This window comes from Schistocerca americana, chromosome 5 (genome assembly GCF_021461395.2).
Source record: "Schistocerca americana isolate TAMUIC-IGC-003095 chromosome 5, iqSchAmer2.1, whole genome shotgun sequence".
Classification (NCBI taxonomy): Eukaryota; Metazoa; Arthropoda; class Insecta; order Orthoptera; family Acrididae; genus Schistocerca; species Schistocerca americana.
In genome coordinates this window covers 543,349,010-543,368,729 of record NC_060123.1, presented here as the reverse complement: position 1 = coordinate 543,368,729, position 19,720 = coordinate 543,349,010, and the positions used below count along the sequence as shown (strand labels likewise).

The 19,720-nt window shown below is 43.4% G+C and overlaps 1 protein-coding gene across 1 annotated transcript; it reads right to left on the bottom strand.

The window, feature by feature from the left end:
• Nucleotides 1-289: 289 nt before the first annotated feature.
• LOC124616507 (trypsin alpha-like) lies at nt 290-9,673 on the bottom strand. The gene is made up of 2 exons (XM_047144819.1): nt 9,305-9,673; nt 290-827 (listed from the first exon to the last, which is right to left on the bottom strand). The coding sequence occupies exons 1-2, from the start codon at nt 9,671-9,673 to the stop codon at nt 435-437; spliced, it is 762 nt and encodes a 253-aa protein (XP_047000775.1). The 3' UTR covers nt 290-434.
• Between the last annotated feature and the right edge of the window lie 10,047 nt (nt 9,674-19,720).

Sequence of the window (19,720 nt, the reverse complement as noted above, 5' to 3'; positions counted from 1 at the left end):
CAACTTGATTGGCCAGCCTACAGAAGTGGACGACGGCCAAGCAGCTGTACAGATATACAGAACACAGCATCCCGACACTTCGCCACCAGAAGATGATGGGTAAGAAACTCATCGAAACGCTGCGACAAGACGACGCTGATAACCCGAGAATAATGCAACAGTGGAATACGCCGAGTAAGACTGCAATTGCATATGACGTCACTGTCTATGTGGAATCACAATTTACCACTGTAATTTACCCGCCGCCTACTCCCATAAAAATCTGAACACAAATAAAAGACTTTCCAGATTAAAGATAATATCCTTTATTAGATGCTACACGCCGTAGAGGCACATTTTACATAAGAGAGAAGTTTGAGAACCATGAGTGAATATGAACAGTTATTACTTTGCAACCCGTTTTCCATGAATGCATGTAGGGTGGGAGAACTTGATCAGACGCCAGCGGCAGCCGTGATCCAGGAACGGAGGTTGCCGACGTTAGAGTAGACGCCGCCTTGGGCCTCGCATGGTGAGTATGTCCATGAGACGATGCCGACCTGAGTGCTGCCGCTGACGAGCGGACCTCCGGAGTCGCCAATGCAGGTGCTCTTGCCGGCCTCGCCGGCGCAGATCATGCGGTCGGTGACGCCAAAAATGGTCACGCAGGTCGCGCGGTCGATGATGTTGATGTCCACCTTCATCATCGTGGGCGGCGCAGGCGGCCCCGTGGTGGCCGTGCCTCCCCAGCCAGTGACGGTGACTGCGAGCCCGCCTGGCGGATCGTAGCCTTGGGCAGGGAGACCCACGATCTGTATGTTGCCACCGATGGGGAAAGGAGTGGCTGCCTGCAGTGTACGAAACAGTTCGTTAATTTCTGATTATGTGCGTAAAGTAAGTCGGGTAACACATTGAGCCAGTTAACAGATCGACATAGTCGTACAAAGAACTGTTAACGAAACTTTGAAAACACACTGTATGCAAGTATTACTGAATAAAAAAAAACTACAACTAGCCACATATTTTGATCGATGATTCATTTCATAATAAGTAGTTTCAGTGTTGTACCAACGTCAGATCGGATTTAGTTTTTCTTTTACAAGTTTCTTATTTTTAGGGTTCCTTGCCTCAATATTTAAAACCGCAATCCACACAGGATCGCTTATTTTGTATGTGTCTGTCCGACTGCTCAAAACCCATTTTCTCACGAGCAGATAAACGTGTCAAGTTTTTATTTGTGTTGGATACTGAGGTCTGTGGTCCCTTGGCGTTGTAAAAACTGAAGCTCCTAAGTCAAAGATATCAAAAGATACGGCATATACGTCACACATTTTAATTCTCACCAACTCACTCGTCAAAAACAGTCGTGTACTTGCCGTTGGCCTAGAACCATGAAATTTGGCAATAAGGTAGGCTTCACAGTATAATCGAAGCAAAATATCCGGCAACTATAGGTTTGTAATTACACCACACGAAAAAAGTTTTGGTCGATTCTCATGTGGCTCTTTGTATGTTCGTCCGTCTGTTAAGACCGCTTTTTCTTATGAACGGGAACATTTATGGAAAATATAAGGCCTACGGTCTCTTGGCAGAGTAAGAAAGACGAGCTTCTAAGTCAATGTAGTCATAAGATACGGCCGTTGCATTTTTTGATACTCGCAAAGACACTCACAAAAACCTATATCTTATTGCCGATGCCGAATCGTGAACTTTTGGCATGAAACAATGTTTCACAGTACAAAAAAGGAAAAATATCTCAAAACTGTAAGTTTATTGTTATATCACAGGAGGCCCCTTTCTATCAGGAAAGTGTAGAAATATAAAGTTGAAATTTACGTCATATGCTAACGTCTATGGTCCCTTGTTGGTGTAATAAGATTAAGCTTCTAAGTTAGTACAAGCAAAAGCTTGGGCCTTTTAAGTTACATATTTTGATACTCGCAAACTCAACCGAGCCTATGGGACACTTCCCGCTGGCCTAGGATCATTAAATTTGGAGAGAAGCAAGGGTTAAAAGTACAAGTAAAGGAAAAAACTCAGAGAACTGTTAATTTTTATTTATAGCGCAAGGAAACAAATTTTCTTTGTGGTTTGTCATCCGACGTCTAATTTTAAATTAAAATCATCAGTAGTTTCACATTCCTGGTCTGATGTTTGAATTTACCTTTGCAATCCAGTCACACTGAATGCAGAGCTGCTGAATATTGTAGTAAGAGTCGCCTGCTTCCTGTAATATGTTACGTCGCATATTACTAACGTCAGAACATTCTTGAAAATCTTGGAATACGTGGGACTGATAGCTTTCTAATACCAATGTCCATAACAGGCAAGAATGGTCGAGATTCTCGAATCCCAGAACGGAAGAATAGTACCGAATTCTAAGTACTCGAGTCCAATTCACACATGCCTAGTTTTTTTAATCTGTAATAGAATATTAGAGATGTCCTTGTTTACAAATACTTAAGATTTAACTTACGGGAGGAAAGGCTTTTCTTCATGCATTACAGTATAGGGATCTGCATCAGTCATATGGAACATGCTCATTTTCACCACGCTCCATGTCAGTAATAAGCATGCTATCATGATATGCAACTGTAACTTTGAAATACACGCTGTAAGATGTATTAACTTCACAAACACTGTTTGGTCAAATACAGTAATGGCCAAGGTTACAAACAGATCTCTGACTGTGAACGGAAAAACGACCTTTTGGGGAAAAATTGCTTGTGTTTTCATCAAAGTAGCAGAAGATGTTTTTTTCTGAAACCGTAAAAAACGAACAAGGGAATACTGCTGTTGCTTAACTGTTCAATAACAATAACAAATACACTTGACATGCGTATTGGCACTACTGATCCAACCTACATCTTAAGCAGCACGTTGCAATCACCATAGTTCAACATTTGTAACACAGTTTAAGTGCCAATAACACAAATAAAATTGTAACAATTTACTTCATATGTCGCCAGTTACAGACAACAAAATTGTAACAAATTGCCAAACACATCACCAGTTACAGGTAAGCGTGAAACGAAATTGTCACAGTTTAATCACGTACCATCGATTAGAGATAAGTGTTGAATTCAAATGCAACGAATATCTGTCTCACACGTTTCTATGCAGGTGACATGGAACAAATTGTTACTGCATAACAAATAACACCAGATCTCCCCTATACTGTAACGAACTGTAACAAGTGACCCCACACACTGCCATGCTTATGGCACGGGGCAAGTTGCTGTACCATATCCAACCGAAAAAAATCTTCCTCCGCCTGTAACCGGGAAGTGGACTTATTGCATATTGTTGCTCTGTAACATATTTCATCGTTGGCTAATGATGAAAACTGACAGCTAATATTTCACTTACTATGACTGAGTTATGACGTCTAAACATTGGAACAATCAAAAACCTGTTAACTGAAAATGCATGAGTACAGGTTTATTGTATATCCCTGGAAAAGATACTCATTCAGCGTAGGATATGAGTACAACATAGCTCGTGTACGAATGTATTATTCCATACCGCTACCAACATTGGTGGGTTGAAATTACCATAATGATGATTCCGAAAACCACATTTTTCTGCAACAGAATCCTTAAGAGCCGCAGCAATGTAACCGACGAAACATGTAGTGGATCACCACTGTTCACGTCTGTTAGTTACGGAATGTAATCCAGGTCACATCAACAGTTGGTCCCACTTGGTATAGTCCGCCAATAACTTGACAACTTGAAATGCAACATCGTCCATGCTCCATCAGAAGTCGTTCATTTCCCTTACACATATTCCTATTTCTTTTTTTTTTAAAGTATTAAGTGTGAAACCTTTCTACGCAATGCAGATATGTTCGCACCAAGCAGCACACAAACATAGCTTTTTCTTATTGGCACACGATGTAAGTTTACCTTTTTTACAACAGTAGCTAGAATTTCTTTCCTTTAGAGAACTGTTCTACTGCGTCACTGCCAACAGCTAATCGTCGTCCGCTTCTTTTTCTGTTTATTAGTACTGGTGCCTTCAGTATGGGCCGAAAAAATAGGTCCCTTTTTACAAGGAAGATCGTAGTTTCTCGCCATTTCTCATGAGAATTGAACATAATATTTCGTTCCTCAAGAAAAATAAATGTTCTCAAAGGACACAAGGTTACAATATTGAGAAAGATTTATTTTCCTTGGGGAACAAAACATAATGCTTGAGCTACATGAAGACGAACAACAAATTCTGTGATTTCCTTTACTTTTTTACATACTGATGACACAAAGACCGCAAGGCACTCAAGCAGCCAAGCTTATATGAAAAGGAAGAAGAAAAAGACGAACAAAAAGAAGACGATAAAACTGTTATTAGTGAGAATACTGTACCTCTGGCCTCAACAACAAAGACATACTAATTACTTTGGTAACGGAACGGGAAACTTAATGTGCTGATAACAAAAGGCTTGTAATATCTTTGGGTCAAAGCGGACGGTAGTTGAACGCAGTAGTCTTCCAGTTTATGAATTTTATTACTGGGAAATCTTTATCGTGGGTGATATCTCAATAGTCTATGCTGCTAACAGCTCACGTCTTTCACTATGGATGATAAGAGTGCGCATGGACGTCGACAGAAATTTATGCTACAGGGCACAAGAATCTACAATTGGCATTTATGATGTCATATTGTCTGAGAAATTATTGTTGATTATTAACAAAAAAGCAGCAAAACTGAACTAATTAATACTCCCCAAAGTAAGGGAACTGGAAAATACATAAAAATACTGGTTAATGTTATAGCACCAATAAAACTGTATAGAAAACTCCATTCTTCACGTTGATCAATTTATGACATTATCTACACACTTACAATTTTTTAAAGATGACAGGCGTAACTGAAGATATAATAAAAGGTGTTTTTTGTTGTTGTTTGGTTAAAGTGTCGCCTGGATCAGTATTGAACTAGATTAATGTAGGAGAACATCACGAAACAATCCCGAATCACCGAGTTAATTTGGCTCTTGATAGTCTAGGATGTAGGATGAGCCATGCAAACTACCCCCTCCCACAGTTTTACACGTTATTGCATAGCCATGCCAACAGAACAACTGAATTAGCAATTCAAAGGCTGCATTTCGTGCTCTGTGGCACCCGATACAGTATGAAGTCTCATATCTACATTTATTGATGTGGAGATCTTTTCGACATCGAATTTTCACATTTTGTTCTTCATTACTAGCCACAACATTGGTATTTTCTTACTTGGGTCCATGAATTAAGTATAGTATGATCGTATTCGTTAGAACCTGCTACACTCACTGTGCAGTTATAAAACTAAATATGGTATCAGCAAGTCGTGACAGGGGTGCTTCGACACCCGACAAATGTAGCCTACTGTTTAGATTAAAAAGCGCAGCAGGAAGGCGGGGTATTCTTGTGGATAATTTAGATGGAAGTTCGGCAGTACACTTAGGCCACTTCGTTTTATGCTGGAAATAGGCGGAGGAAATGGTGGAGCACCATGTTGGAATGGTTCCTCTGAAGAACTCGATTGTGACTTCATGGGAAAGAGACAAAAGATAACCTTGGGTAAATTTTCGCAATATGCTGTAAATTTTCACATCTGCCTTCAATGCAGGACATTTTCGAAATCCCATTGCTCAAAAGAACAGGCACAATTTCTGGCGAACAGCTTCTGTGATTCCAGAAAGGGCAACCGCCTCCATATGTGCACGCCCTCCCCTTCATTGCGGATGCTTATGACTGTGCAATATGATCACTTCAATTATTCCTTTTATTGTCACGTTACGGTTACTGGAATACGCAAGTTGCGACATAAATTAAATAAAATATAATTAATTGGAGATAAAATATCACTACGGTGACATCAGTCATGGCATGTTCAAATGTGTGTGAAATCTTATGGGACTTAACTGCTAAGGTCGTCAGTCCCTAAGCTTACACACTACTTAACCTAAATTATCCTAAGGACAAACACACGCACACACACACACACACACACACACACACACACACACACACACACACACATGCCCGAAGGGGGGCTCGAATCTCCGCCGGGACCAGCCAGTCATGGTATACCTCTTAGTATCGTGTGGATATCATTTTGCCCGGCATAGTGCAACAACTCAATGTGACATGGACTCAACATAACGTTGGAAGTCCCTTGCTGAAATATTGAGCCATGCTGCCTCTATACCCGTCCATAACTGCGAAAGTGTTGGCGATGCAAGATGCTGTGTCCGAATTGACCTCACGATTACGTCCCATAAATGCTAGATGGCATTCACGTCGGGCGATCTGGGTAGCCAAATCATTCGATCGAACCTTACAGAATGTTCTCCAAAGCGATTGAGGAAAACTGTGGCCTGGTTCATCGTTACCCATAAACATTCCATCGTTGAATGGCTGCCAATTGTCTCTAAGTGGCCGAACATAACCATTTACATAGGTCCAGTTGGACAGGAGGACCAGATCCATTACGTGTAAATACAGCCCATAGTATTATAGACACACCACTAACTTGTACAATGCCTTTAGACAGCTTGTCTCCATGGCTATGAGGTGTCTGCGTCACGCTCGAACCTTATCAGATCTTACCAGCTCAGTCGGAACTCATCTGACCAAGCCACGGTTCTCCAGACGTCTAGCGTCCATCCGATATAGTCACGAGTGCAGGAGAGGCACTCCAGGTGATGTCATGCTTTTAGCAAAGGCACTTGTCTTAGTCGTCTGCTGCCATCACCCATTAACGCCAAATTTCGCCGCTCTGACTAACGGATACTTTCTTCGTACGCGCCACATAAATTTCCGTGATTAGTCCACGCAGTACGGCTTTTTGTCTGTTGGCGCTCATGACTCTACGCAAACGACGCTGCTCTGCACTCGGTCGTTAAGTGAAGGCCGTCGGCTACAGCTTTATCTGTGGTGGGAGGTAATGTCTGAAATGTGGTATTCTCGACCCACTATTGACACTGTGAATTTCGGAATACTTACTTCCATGATGGTTTCCGAAGTGGAATGTCCCACGCATCTAGCTGCAACTAGTACCCCGCGGGCAAGGTTTGTTAATTGAGGTCCATCCATAACAACGTCCGAAACTTTTCATATGTATCACCTGGTTACAAAAGAGAGCTTTGCCAATGCACTGTCCTCTTTGGCTTTGTGTACGCGATATTTTAGGGGGCAGGTCCGGCCGCGTTGGTTCAGGTCTTATTGCATTCGACGCCACATTGGGCAACCTGCGTGCCAGGTGGGGATGAAATGATGATGAAGACAACACAACACCCAGTCCCTGAGCGGAGAAAATCCACGACGGTGCATTAAGCTGATTCAGTATGCTGGACAACAGTGGTAGTCAGGGAGTGCGATGTAAGAATATTAACTGGTCTATTTCAAGAAATTTCTTATAGTGGATAGTACTTCGTTCTTGTAGGTTATCTATACCAGGTTTCCTTTTGGGTTTTCGAAGGTGGTAGTAATGGGACGGGGTGTAATTTTTAGTTATTTTATTGATAGCTTGTTAAACGTTGATCCTTTATCCGAGTGAGTATGGTTTAGCGGCAATATTAATGTATTCTGAAGAGTTAACTTTGGATTGCGACTGGGCAATAATATCCATATCTGAGGCATGGTCGGAAGGAAGTTAACAGCGATAGGTTGAAGTAAGTTCGATAAGAACTGTAACAATATGCTACAGTTGTTATCGAACTAACTTCCACTTGTGGCGTATGCTAATAGCGTTTGTTTCTCAGATGACGAGAGTCATTTTAACGTTTAACTGAGTGGCCGGTATAGAATGTAAGTATTCGAATATTGTATACCACGGATGCACGCTACCACCGCCGTCACCCCCACCCCCCCACCCCACCCCCCACCCCCTCCGGTCAAAGTGTAAGTGACAGTCAATTAAGAAAATACCGCCCACGACAATCGGCCCATACAGCAGTTCCATTCAAAAGTAATCACCACACGCATTAAGACCTATATCACACTGGCAGATCGGACTATCAGTTCCTGTTCCATAGAAAGTGGTTGGACGCTGATACACGAAGACCCACTTTTTCACCTCCTTATCTGACTGAAACTAAGGTCCACCCTGGCTTTCTTCGGGTCGCCAAAGATGTGAAAATCGCTTCGCGAAACATCCGGGCTTTAAGAAGGATGTTGCAGCGTTTTCCAACTGAATCGTTTAAGTGGTGATGATAGTGTTTGGTTTGTGGGGCGCTCAACTTCGCAGTCAGCAGCGCGCGACGAAGGCCTAGTTTTTACACACTCCAATGTAGCCACTGTCAGGAATAACGATAATGCTGATGAAATGATGAGGACAACACAAACACACAGTCCTCGAGCAGAGAAAATCCGAAACCAGTCCGAGAATCGAACCCGGGACCCATAGGCAGCAACGCCAGCCCTTAGACCACGAGCTGCGGACATCGCTGAAGCGAAGCCTTCGCGAAATATGAAGTGTGGAGGTAGGCATTATCTTCCGAGAAGATGTTTACATGTGAAGACTTCAACCGATTGACAGGATAACTGCGTCCGACAGTAGCCCTGGGTGTTCTGACCTTATGGTTCACAACAACTACTGCAAAGCGTCTTCGTTGTGGTGCTCATTGACTGGGGCTCAATATTTCGAGGCAGGCGACGAGCAGAGCCGCTGCAATCAAAGAACGAAGTCATCATGATCTTACTGGAAGCTGTGTGAATAGTTTTGTATTTCCTTGGCGTGGGGATGTGTAATGTTTTTGGCTCTGCCGTTTGCCCTCGGGCCGCCAGAATGCTGTCAGACAGAATACAACGTAAGCTACACTTCAATGATTTGACTGAGAAACTCTGCGACATCCTGCGTACAGTCAGTATCTGTCAATGACGACCTGAAAAAAGACGGGTGTGGACATCGCTTTGAGTCAGGCGAGGAAGTAAGAGTGAATATTGATGTGGATTCGTCAGCAGCCGACCAGATTCTACGAGATAGGAATTAATCATCTCTCGTCACCAAGTGAAATATGTGTCTTAACGCGTATGGTGATTACTTTTGAATGGAACCATTGCATGGTCCTGTATGACAGGTGTTCGGTTTTAATTTGACTGCCCCTCATAGCAACCAGTATTAGTCGTTGTGTCATCTACTTATACAAATTGCCTTACTCTACTGCATGGCATAAAATTTCGTTCCTTCACATTTTTACTAACAAACAATATGGGTTCACTTAATAAATGTTACCATGCTGCTCTTTAATGACCAAGACCTCGCTCCACTAAATTCTGTGGAACAGAGTCGGTACAATAACTGAATCGGGCAGTGATAGGAAGTAGGCGGCATTCACCTGCATCACCGAGATGTCATAGTCTATCGTGGTAGGGTTGTAGTAGCCATGCAGTGCGCCGTACGCCACGGCGGACACGACGCCGCCGCTCTCGCGGGTCGTGGTGCCGGCCCTCAAACTGTAGGTGGCGAGGTTGGCGCCGTAGATGCAGTGGCCGGCGCACAGAACCCAGTTGCTGCTGATGACGGAGCCCCCACAGTAGTGGAGGCCGTTGATCTGCATGGAGACCATCCACGGGTAGCTGGCGATGTCGGTGAAGGTGCCGCCGATTATCCGGCCGTTCCCTCTGGCCCTGACCCTGACCGGCCGGGGGGCGGCCAGGCCACAAGACACCAGACACAGGACCGAGAGGAGGAGGCGCAGCATCATCGCAGCTACTGTGGTCCAGCTTTGCAACACCTTTATATTAGCAGGTGCACTCTGTTATCTTCGTTCTCGAACATTAGATAACCTAACGGTATCATCACTGGCTTATTTCTGAAAGTAATCGCTTCAGATTACAGATATGTCTCAAGATGTAGAGGATAACAGAGTAATCAGTTTGAAGAATAGAAATTAGTTCATATGTTAATAATAGATGTCCACTGCTCGTCATTTTGATCCATAAAAATTCCATGTATCGCCACTCCACAAAACTGTGTCCTCATTCATCATCAGTGAAAGCTTCTGACTTGCCATCGACATTTAAGGCAGGATGGAATGTTTCGGCTTAAAGTTTCGTGTACATTTATGAAACAAAAGGAAGAGTACTAGCTCATCTAGAAACAACTAAGTGCAGGAAGTGCAGAGCTTTTAATATCATTTATCCTAAGTGGTTTAGGGAAACTATCAAAGTCTAAATTACGATCATCTTGCACTTATTAACACGTATCGTCGCTCTTACCTACACTAGAACCAAAAATTTGCGTAACATGGCCGTAAGAACAAACAGAAAAGGAAAAAGCTGACAAATCAATGTACCTAATCACTGAGATCTCTCTACAGTCCAGGAGGGTGTTATTTGAACGGAGAATAGCTGCTACTTGCATCAAATAAATGATACGAAAAAAAGGCTTTTCAGTGGATCTCTCTAACCATATTTACACATTTTTTCGAGGATGGTACACTACCTGATCTGAGGTAACCAGAAGCCTTTTAGTGGACAATAACATGGGGTGAGTCCGCACTTCGCCTTCATGTCGCCGTGTTGGGGACAGTCACAATTTCAGAATGTCTGTGGATGAATGGCCGCCCAGTCTTCCTCAAGAGCCGGAGCAAGAGTTGGCAGTGATCAGAACACTGGGATCTGCATCGAATTCAACACTCTAACTCACACCAGAGGAAGATCCATTGGGTTTAGGTCGTGACTCTGGGCAAACCAGACTATTTGACGAACGTTATTGTCTACAACCGTTGCCTCAAAGATGCTTTGTGAGATGGTGCATTGTCATGCTAATACAATCATCCTCCCCAAACTGTTACTCTACTGTGTACCAAGTGCAGAATGGTTTTATACCCTTCCACATGTAGCGTTTATTTCAACGCAATTCAGGGACTGTTACCTAACCACAATAAACATATCCATAACTTAAGAAAACCACGTGTATTCGTCGTTATTGGTACTATACACGGTGGCAGGTAACGTTTTCCAGATATTCGACAAACCCATATGTCATACCGTGAGTCATTACGGAAAAATCACTCGTTTCCAGTCATCCATTCTCCAACAGCGTCGCTCTTCGCACCACCTCAGGCGTCGCTTAGCACTGAATGCATATATGTTACGCTAATAAGGGCTGCTAGACCAGTGTACTCCATTCTGTTTGACTCCCTAATCACAGTGTTTCTGCTAGCTGGATTGCAGGCACCTCTTTGGGTCTCACGAGTGATTCCTTCGCTGATTCCATTCGATTGTTTGCAACCATCCTCCGAAACGCCCAGCAGTCCCCCTCCATCAAACCTAGATAGATTTTGCTTCAATAAAGCTCTTAGGACAAAATCCCTGTGCTAACTTAATTTAGTTTGTTTCTTTATCTCGGCATCATTCTCGCAGAGCTATTCTTTACTGAGTGACTGTCTCATTCGACACAATGACCTCTGCAGATGTAAGATCGTCTTAGTTATAAGGCACTGAAAAGATTGTCCCACAGAATAAAAGCATATGTATGACCCCGATAAATGTATTGTGATTAACATTACTTTACTTAGCTAACTACCACAGTGTTCTACAAGATCGTCGTTTGATTGCAAATAGTTACTAGTATACTGATCGTAGTGACCGGTTGCCGTTTCTTCAGCTTGGTCCGAGCAGGAACTCGTGGGTGGGGGATAGCTAGTGATTAGGAGCTCCGATGTTGGGCACGTTTTGGAGCCCCTTAGGAAGACAGCGTTCAGGTCTCAAAAGAAAGATTACACGCAATCGGTATGCCTGACGGAATGCCTCCTCCCAGATGTGGAGGCGGCCTTGACAGCGGCTATCGAGCGTGGAGAGTACGAGGTGCATTCAAGTTTTAAGGCCTCCGATTTTTTTTTTCTAATTAACTACTCACCCGAAATCGATGAAACTGGCGTTACTTCTCGACGTAATCGCCCAGCAGACGCACACATTTTTCACAACGCTGACACCATGATTGCATGGCAGCGGCGAAGGCTTCTTTAGGAGTCTGTTTTGACCACCGGAAAATCGCTGAGGCAATAGCATCACGGCTGGTGAATGTGCGGCCACGGAGAGTGTCTTTCATTGTTGGAAAAAGCCAAAAGTCACTAGGAGCCAGGTCAGGTGAGTAGGGAGCATGAGGAATCACTTCAAAGTTGTTATCACGAAGAAACTGTTGCGTAACGTTAGCTCGATGTGCGGGTGCGTTGTTTTGGTGAAACAGCACACGCGCAGCCCTTCCCGGACGTTTTTGTTGCAGTGCAGGATGGAATTTGTTCTTCAAAACATTTTCGTAGGATGCACTTGTTACCGTAGTGCCCTTTGGAACACAATGGGTAAGGATTACGTCCTCGCTGACCCAGAACATGGGCACCATCATTTTTTCAGCACTGGCGATTACCCGAAATTTTTTTGGTGGTGGTGAATCTGTGTTCTTCCATTGAGCTGACTGGCGCTTTGAATCTGGATTGGAAAATGGCATCCACGTCTCACCCATTGTCACAACCGACGAAAAGAAAGTCCCATTCATGCTGTCGTTGCACGTCAACACTGCTTGGCAACATGCCACACTGGCAGCCATGTGGTCGTCCGTCAGCATTCGTGGTACGCACCTGGATGACACTTTTCGCATTTTCAAGTCGTCATGCAGGCTTGTGTGCACAGAACCCACAGAAATGCCAACTCTGGAGGCGATCTGTTCAACAGTCATTCGGCGATCCCCCAAAACAATTCCCTCCACTTTCTGGATTATGTCGTCAGACCGGCTTGTGCAAGGCCAAGGTTGTTTCGGTTTGTTGTCACACGATGTCCTGTCTTCATTAAACTGTCGCACCCATGAACGCACTTTAGACACATCCATAACTCCATCACCACATGTCTCCTTCAACTGTCGATGAATTTCAATTGGTTTCACACCACGCCAATTCAGAAAACGAATGATTGCACGCTGTTCAAGTAAGGAAAACGTCGCCATTTTAAGTATTTAAAACAGTTCTCATTCTCGCCGCTGGCGGTAAAATTCCATCTGCCGTACGGTGCTGCCATCTCTGGGACGTATTGACAATGAACGTGGCCTCATTTTAAAACAATGATGTTTCTATCTCTTTCCAGTCCGGAGAAAAAAAATCGGAGGCCTTAGAACCTTAATGTACCTCGTACATTCGCCTTGCTGCAAGTTGTGGCTCACGTCGGCACCAACGACGCCTGTCTCTTGGCAGGTCATACAAGCGACAGGCGGAGATACTGAAGACTGCTGGCCTCACACGTGGGGTGCAAGTAGAGCTCGCAGTTTGCACCATCGTTCCCTGGGTTGATCGGGATTCTTTGGTTTGCAGCCGAGTGGGGGGCTTTATCCAAAGGCTTCGTCGCTCTGTGACGTCTTGACCGCAGATTTATGGACCTGCAATATGGGGTGGGTATTTGTAGGACTCCTCTTCAAAATGGTTCAAATCGCTCTGAGCACTATGGGACTTAACATCTGAGGTTATCACTCCCTTAGAATTTAGAACTACTTAAACCTAACTAATTTAAGGACATCACACACATCCATGCCCGAGGAAGGATTCGAACCTGCGACCGTAGCGGTGGCGAGTTTCCAGACTGAAGCGCCTAGAACCGCTCGGCCACTGCGGCGGGCAGGACTCCTCTTGATAGGTTACGTCTGCTCTAGACAAAGGAAACAGCTAATTGAGTACCAGAGTACTTGTAAAGTGCCCATGGCGTTTCTTTGAGGCTTAGATGTAGCCTGAGGTATTCTCATGCGCACTCGCCTGTCGATACGCTATACGGAAACCAGACGGCTTTCAGAGTAAAGTCAGCTCGAATTTAAAAATTCTATCAGTAAATTGTTGAAGCATTCGAAACAAAATTTCCAAAGATCTGCCACCCAGGAATCTTCTAAAGTTCAGATTATTCTTAGGACTTAGGACTGGTTAAAACCCGAAGTAAAAAGCTTTTATATATTTGGGGAGTCTTAGAATGTTTATCGGAAAGGCAGATTAGACGCCTTAGGAGGGGAAGTGTCCACTGCAGTCGACAAATCATTGTCTCTACTGAGGCGTGAAACTTAGTATGATAGTGAAGTTATCTGGTCGCGAGTAACACGGCTGGGTGAAACGACATTAATTGTTGGATGTTTTTACCAACCACTCCATTCCACTGTGACAAAGTTATTCAAAGTAAATCTATGGTCAGTTACGCATAGATACTCAGATCATGTAATAATAGTTGGTGGTGACTTTAACCTATGGAGTATAGACTGGAACGTGTATGGATTCATTGCAGGGGGTACAGACAGTCTTATGAAGTACTTTTGAACACGTTTTCCGAAAACTGTCTTGAAATGCTGGTGGAAGTGTCTCGAGCGTTGTAGCTAAAAGCAGACCAGACCTTATCGTTAGCGTCACTACAGAGACAGGGTTTAGTGATCGTGATATCACCATAAATATTACGGTTACGAAAGCTAATAAATCGGTCAAGAGGGCTAGGAACGTGTTTCTGTTAGAAAGGACACAGAAGCAATTGTTAGCAACTCACTAAGACAACGAACCGTAATAATCTAGTTCCGGAACGACAGACACAGAGTAATTATGGGCCAACATCTAACTGATTGCAAATGGCGCTCTGGGAAAATATGTGACTAGTATATGGATTAAGGATGGAAAACGCTCACCGTGGTTAATGATGAAATTCCGAAAATCCTGAGGACGTGAAAGATGTTGCGTTCTCGGTTCAAAAGAGGACGCGCAAGTGACGACAGGCAAATATTAGTGGGATTCGAGCGCCTAATAACGGATCTATGCGCGAAGCATACAAAAGCTACCACCGTCACAACTTGGCTAAAGATCTGGTTGAGAACCTGGGAAAATTCTCTTCCTATGTGCAATATCTAAGCGGCTCTAAGGCTTCCATCTAGTCACTCGTTGATCAGTCTGGTTTGGCAGCAGAAGACAGCAAAACCAAGGCCGAAGTTTTGATTTCCACATTTAAGAAATCACTCATGTAGGAGAAATGTACAAAAATACTGCTGTTTGACCATCGCACAGAGTCGTCTATGGATGGTACAGTAATAAGCATACCTGGCCTAGTGAAACAACTGAAAGAATTGGAAACAAGTAAGTCGCCAGATCCAGATGGAGTCCCACCTTGATCTTAGAAGCAGTACTCTACATTATTGGCCCCTTACTTAGTTTGTACTCACCACAAATCTCTTCACCAGCACAAAGTGACAAGCTACTGGGAAAAAGCGCAGGTGACTCCTGTAAACAAGAAAGGTGAAAAAACGCACTCATAAAATTACAGACCAATATTCTTAACATAGGATTCCTGGAGAATTTTGATATTCTGAATTCTAATATAATAAATTTCCCAGAGACCGAAAGCCCATGTCCACGAACCAGAACGGCATTAGAAAGCATCGTTCGTGCAGCTTGCTCTTTTCTCATATGATGTACTGCAATTTATGGTATAAGATACACGTGGTCTAGTGATCAGAGGATTAGATGCCCTCTGAAAAAAAAAAAGAAGCGGTAGCGTGTTATATTAGTAATCAAAACATCATCGGGCCCGACGTTAGTTATGTTTAAGTAGTTCTAAGTTCTAGGGGACTGATGGCCTCAGATGTTAAGTCCCGTAGTGCTCAGAGCCATTTGAACCATTTCTTTGAAAGTGTCATGACACATATCTCCATTGGCAAAAGATTCCGGAATAGTCCCCCATTCGAATCTCCGGGGAAGAACTCCGAAGGGGGAGAAGCCATGAGAAAAAGATTGAATATTTAACGAAAGGATAACGTTCTACGAATCGGGGCGTGGAATGTCAGAGGCTTGAACTTGGTAGGGAAACTAGAAAATCTGAAAAGGGAGATGCAATGGCTCAATCGAGATATAGTAGGGGTCAGTGAAGTGAAATGGAAAGAAGTCAAGTATTTCTGGTCAGATGAGTATAGGGTAATATCAACAGAAGCAGTAAATGGTGTAATACGAGTATCATTCGTTATGAATAGGAAGGAACGGCAAAGAATGTGTTACTGTGAACAGGGTTGTTCTTATGAAAATCGACAGCACCCAACACCAACAACGACAGTTCAGGAGTAGATGGCGACGTCGCAAAATGGTGATTAAGAGACAGAAAAGGTATATGATGATATTGAGAGGGAAATACATTACGTAAAGGGAGATGAAAATCAAATAGTATTGGGAGACTGGAATGCAGTTGTAGGGAAAGGAGCATAAGAAAAGGTTACAGGAGAATACGGTCGAGGGGCAAGGAATGGGAGAGGAAAAATACTAATTCAGTTCTGTAACAAGTTTCAGCTAGTAATAACGTGGTACTCTGTTCAAGAACCACAAGAAGAGGGATATTCATGGAAAATGCCGGTGATCAGGGAAGATTTCAGTTAGATTACATCATGGTCAGACAGAGATTCCGAAATCAGAGACTGGATTGTAACCTTACCCCGGAGGAGGATCTAGACTCAGATCACAGTATGGTAGTGATGAAGATTAGGATGAAGTTTAAGACCTTAGTTACCAAGAATCAATACCCACGGAAGTGGGATACAGAAGTACTAAGGAACGACGAGATACGCTTGAAGTTCTCTAAGGCTATAGATACATCAATAAGGAAATGCTCAGTAGTCATTACAGCTGAAGAGGAATTGACAGTTCTCAAACGGGCCACCATAGAAGCTGGAAAGAAAAACATAGGTACAAAGAAGGTAACTGTGAAGAAACCATGGATAACAGAAGAAATAATTCATTTGGTTGACGAAAGGAGGTAGTACCAAAGTGTTCCACGAAACTCAGGAATACAGAACGTCACTGAGGAATGAAATAAATAGGAAGTGAAGGGAAGCTAAGACGAAATGGCTGCATGGAAAAAGTGAAGACATCGAAAAGATATTATTGTCAGAAGGACAGACTTAGCATACCTAAAAGTGAAAATAACCTGCTGGGACATTACAAGAATGGGTGATAATAGTAAGAGTGCAACAGGAATTCCATTGCTAAATGCGGAGGAGAGAGCTGATGGGCGGAAACAATACAATGAAAGCCTCTGTGAGGGGGATGATTTGCATGATGTGAAAGAAGAGGAAACAGGAGTCTATTTAGAAGAGAGTCCAGTATAAGACTCAGAATTTAAAAGAGATCTGGAGCACTTAAGATCAAATAAGGCAGAAGTAATAGATAACATTCCCTCAGAATTTCTAAAATCACTGTAGGTAGGTTCAAATGGCTCTGAGCACTATGGGACTTAACATGTGAAGTCATCAGTCCCCTAGAACTTAGAACTACTTAAACCTAACTAACCTAAGGAAATCACACACATCCATGCCCGAGGCAGGATTCGAACCTGCGACCGTAGCAGTCGCGCGGTTCCGGACTAAAGCGCCTAGAACCGCTCGCCCACCGCGGCCGGAAAAATCACTGTAGGAAATGCCAACAAAACGACTATTCACGTTGGCGTGTAGAATGTGTGAATCTGGCGACTCAGCATCTCACCTTCGGAAAAAATATCATCCGCACAATTCAGAAGACTTGAAGAGCTGACAAGTGCGGGAATTATCGTACAGTCAGCTTAACAGCTCATGCATCCAAGTTGCTTACAAGAATACTATACAGAAAAATGGAAAAGAAAATTGAGGATGTGCTAGATGACGATCAGTTTGGGTCTAGAAAAGGTAAAGGAACGAGAGAGACAATTCTGGTGTTGCGGAAAATAATGGAAGCAACACTAACGAAAAGTCAAGACTCATTCGTAGTATCTGTCGACCTGGAAAAAGCATTTTACATTGTAAAATGGTGCAAGATGTTCGAAATACTGAGAAAAATAGGGGTAAGCTATAGGGAGACGGGTAATGCACAAGATCCAAGAGGAAATAATATGAGTGGGCGACCAAGAACGAAGTGCTCGTATTAAAAAAGGGTGTAAGTCAGGGATGTAGTCTTTCACCCTACAGTTCAATCGGTATATCGAAGAATCAGTGATGGAAATAAAAGAAATGTTAAGGAGTGGAATTAAATTTCCAGACGAAAGGATATCAATAATACGATACGCTGATACATTGCTATTCTTAGTGGAAGTGAGGAAGAATTACATAATCTGCTGAACAGAATGAACAATCTAAGGAGGACAGATTATGGAATGAGAGTAAATCGAGGAAGGACAAAAGTAATGAAAAGAAGCAGAAATGAGAACAGCGAGAAACTTAACAACAGGATTGATGTCACGAAGTAGAGAAAGTTAAAGAATTCAGCTACCTAGGCACTAAAATAACCAGTGACGGAGAAGCAAGGAGGACATCAAATAACAGCGATGCATTTGAGATTTGGTGCTACAGACGAATGTTGAAGATTATGTGGGCTGATACGGTAAGGAATGAGGAGGTTCTGTACAGAATCGGAGAGGATAGGAATACATGGAAAACACTGATAAGGAGAAGGGACAGGATGATTTAACATCTGTTAAGACATGATGGAATGACATCCATGGTACTAGAGAGAACTGGAGAGTGCAAACACTGTAGAGAAAGACAGAGATTAGAATACATACAGCAAATAATTGAGGAAGTTGGTTGCAAGTGCTCCTCTGAGATGAAGAGGTTAGCACAGAAGAGGAGTTCGTGGCGGGCCGCATGAAACCTGTCAGAAGACTGATGACTCAAAAAAAGAAAAAGAAAAGAAACAGTTTCCATAAATCTGTATTTCCAAAAATCATTAGACACGCTACTCCACTACAGACTGTTAACAAAGGTATGTGCATACGGAATAGGCTCCCATGTATGTGGCTGTCTCGAAAACGTCCTGAGTAATAGACTCCGATCGTAGTCCTCGACGGCGGTTCTTCATCGGAGACAGGCGTAGTGTCTGGAGTGCCCCATGGAAGTGTGATATGACGTTGATATTTTGTATATACACAAACGATCTGGCAGACAGAATGGGCAGCAATCTGTGGTTGTTAGCTGTTGATGCTGTGATGTACGGGAACGTGTCGAAGATAAGTAATGTAAGTTCATACAAGATAATCTAGAAGAAATTTCTAGTTGCTTTAATTAATGGCAAATGGCTCTTAATGTAGAAAAATATAAGGTAATGCATATCGGTAAGAGAAACATACCCTTAATGTTCGGATACAGCGTTAGTAGTGTCCTACGTAAGGCTGTCACGTCGTTTAAATAGCTGGGCGTATCTTTCCGATGCGGTATGAAATGGAATGAGCATGTGAGGATTGTGGTAGGGAAGGCGAATTGTCCACTTCGGTTTATTGGGAGAATTTGAGGAAAGTGTGGTTCATTTGAAAAGCAAGCTGCACACAAGACCTATACTTGACCTCACTTGGACCAGCGTTCGTGCTGGACGTGCAGACCGCGTGAGACGACGCTTCATCCAGTCCCAAACATGCTCAATGGGGGACAGATCCGGAGATCTTGCTGGCCAGGGTAGTTGACTTACACCTTCTAGAGCACGTTGGGTGGCACGGGATACATGCGGACGTGCATTGCCCTGTTGGAACAGCATGTTCCCTTGCCGGTCTAGGAATGGTAGAACGATGGGTTCGATGACGGTTTGGATGTACCGTGCACTATTCAGTGTCCCCTCGACGATCACCAGTGGTGTACGGCCAGTGTAGGAGATCGCTCCCCACACCATGATGCTGGGTGTTGGCCCTGTGTGCCTCGGTCGTATGCAGTCCTGATTGTGGCGCTCACCTGCACGGCGCCAAACACGCATACGACCATCATTGGCACCAAGGCAGAAGCGACTCTCATCGCTGAAGACGAC

Excerpts from the sequence above, each read along its gene's own strand:
- LOC124616507 (XM_047144819.1), bottom strand. The coding sequence starts at position 9,673 with ATGATGCTGCGCCTCCTCCTCTCGGTCCTGTGTCTGGTGTCTTGTGGC. Across the intron at positions 828-9,304 it reads ATGACATCTCGGTGATGCAG|GCAGCCACTCCTTTCCCCAT; the intron begins GTGAATGCCGCC and ends CGTACACTGCAG.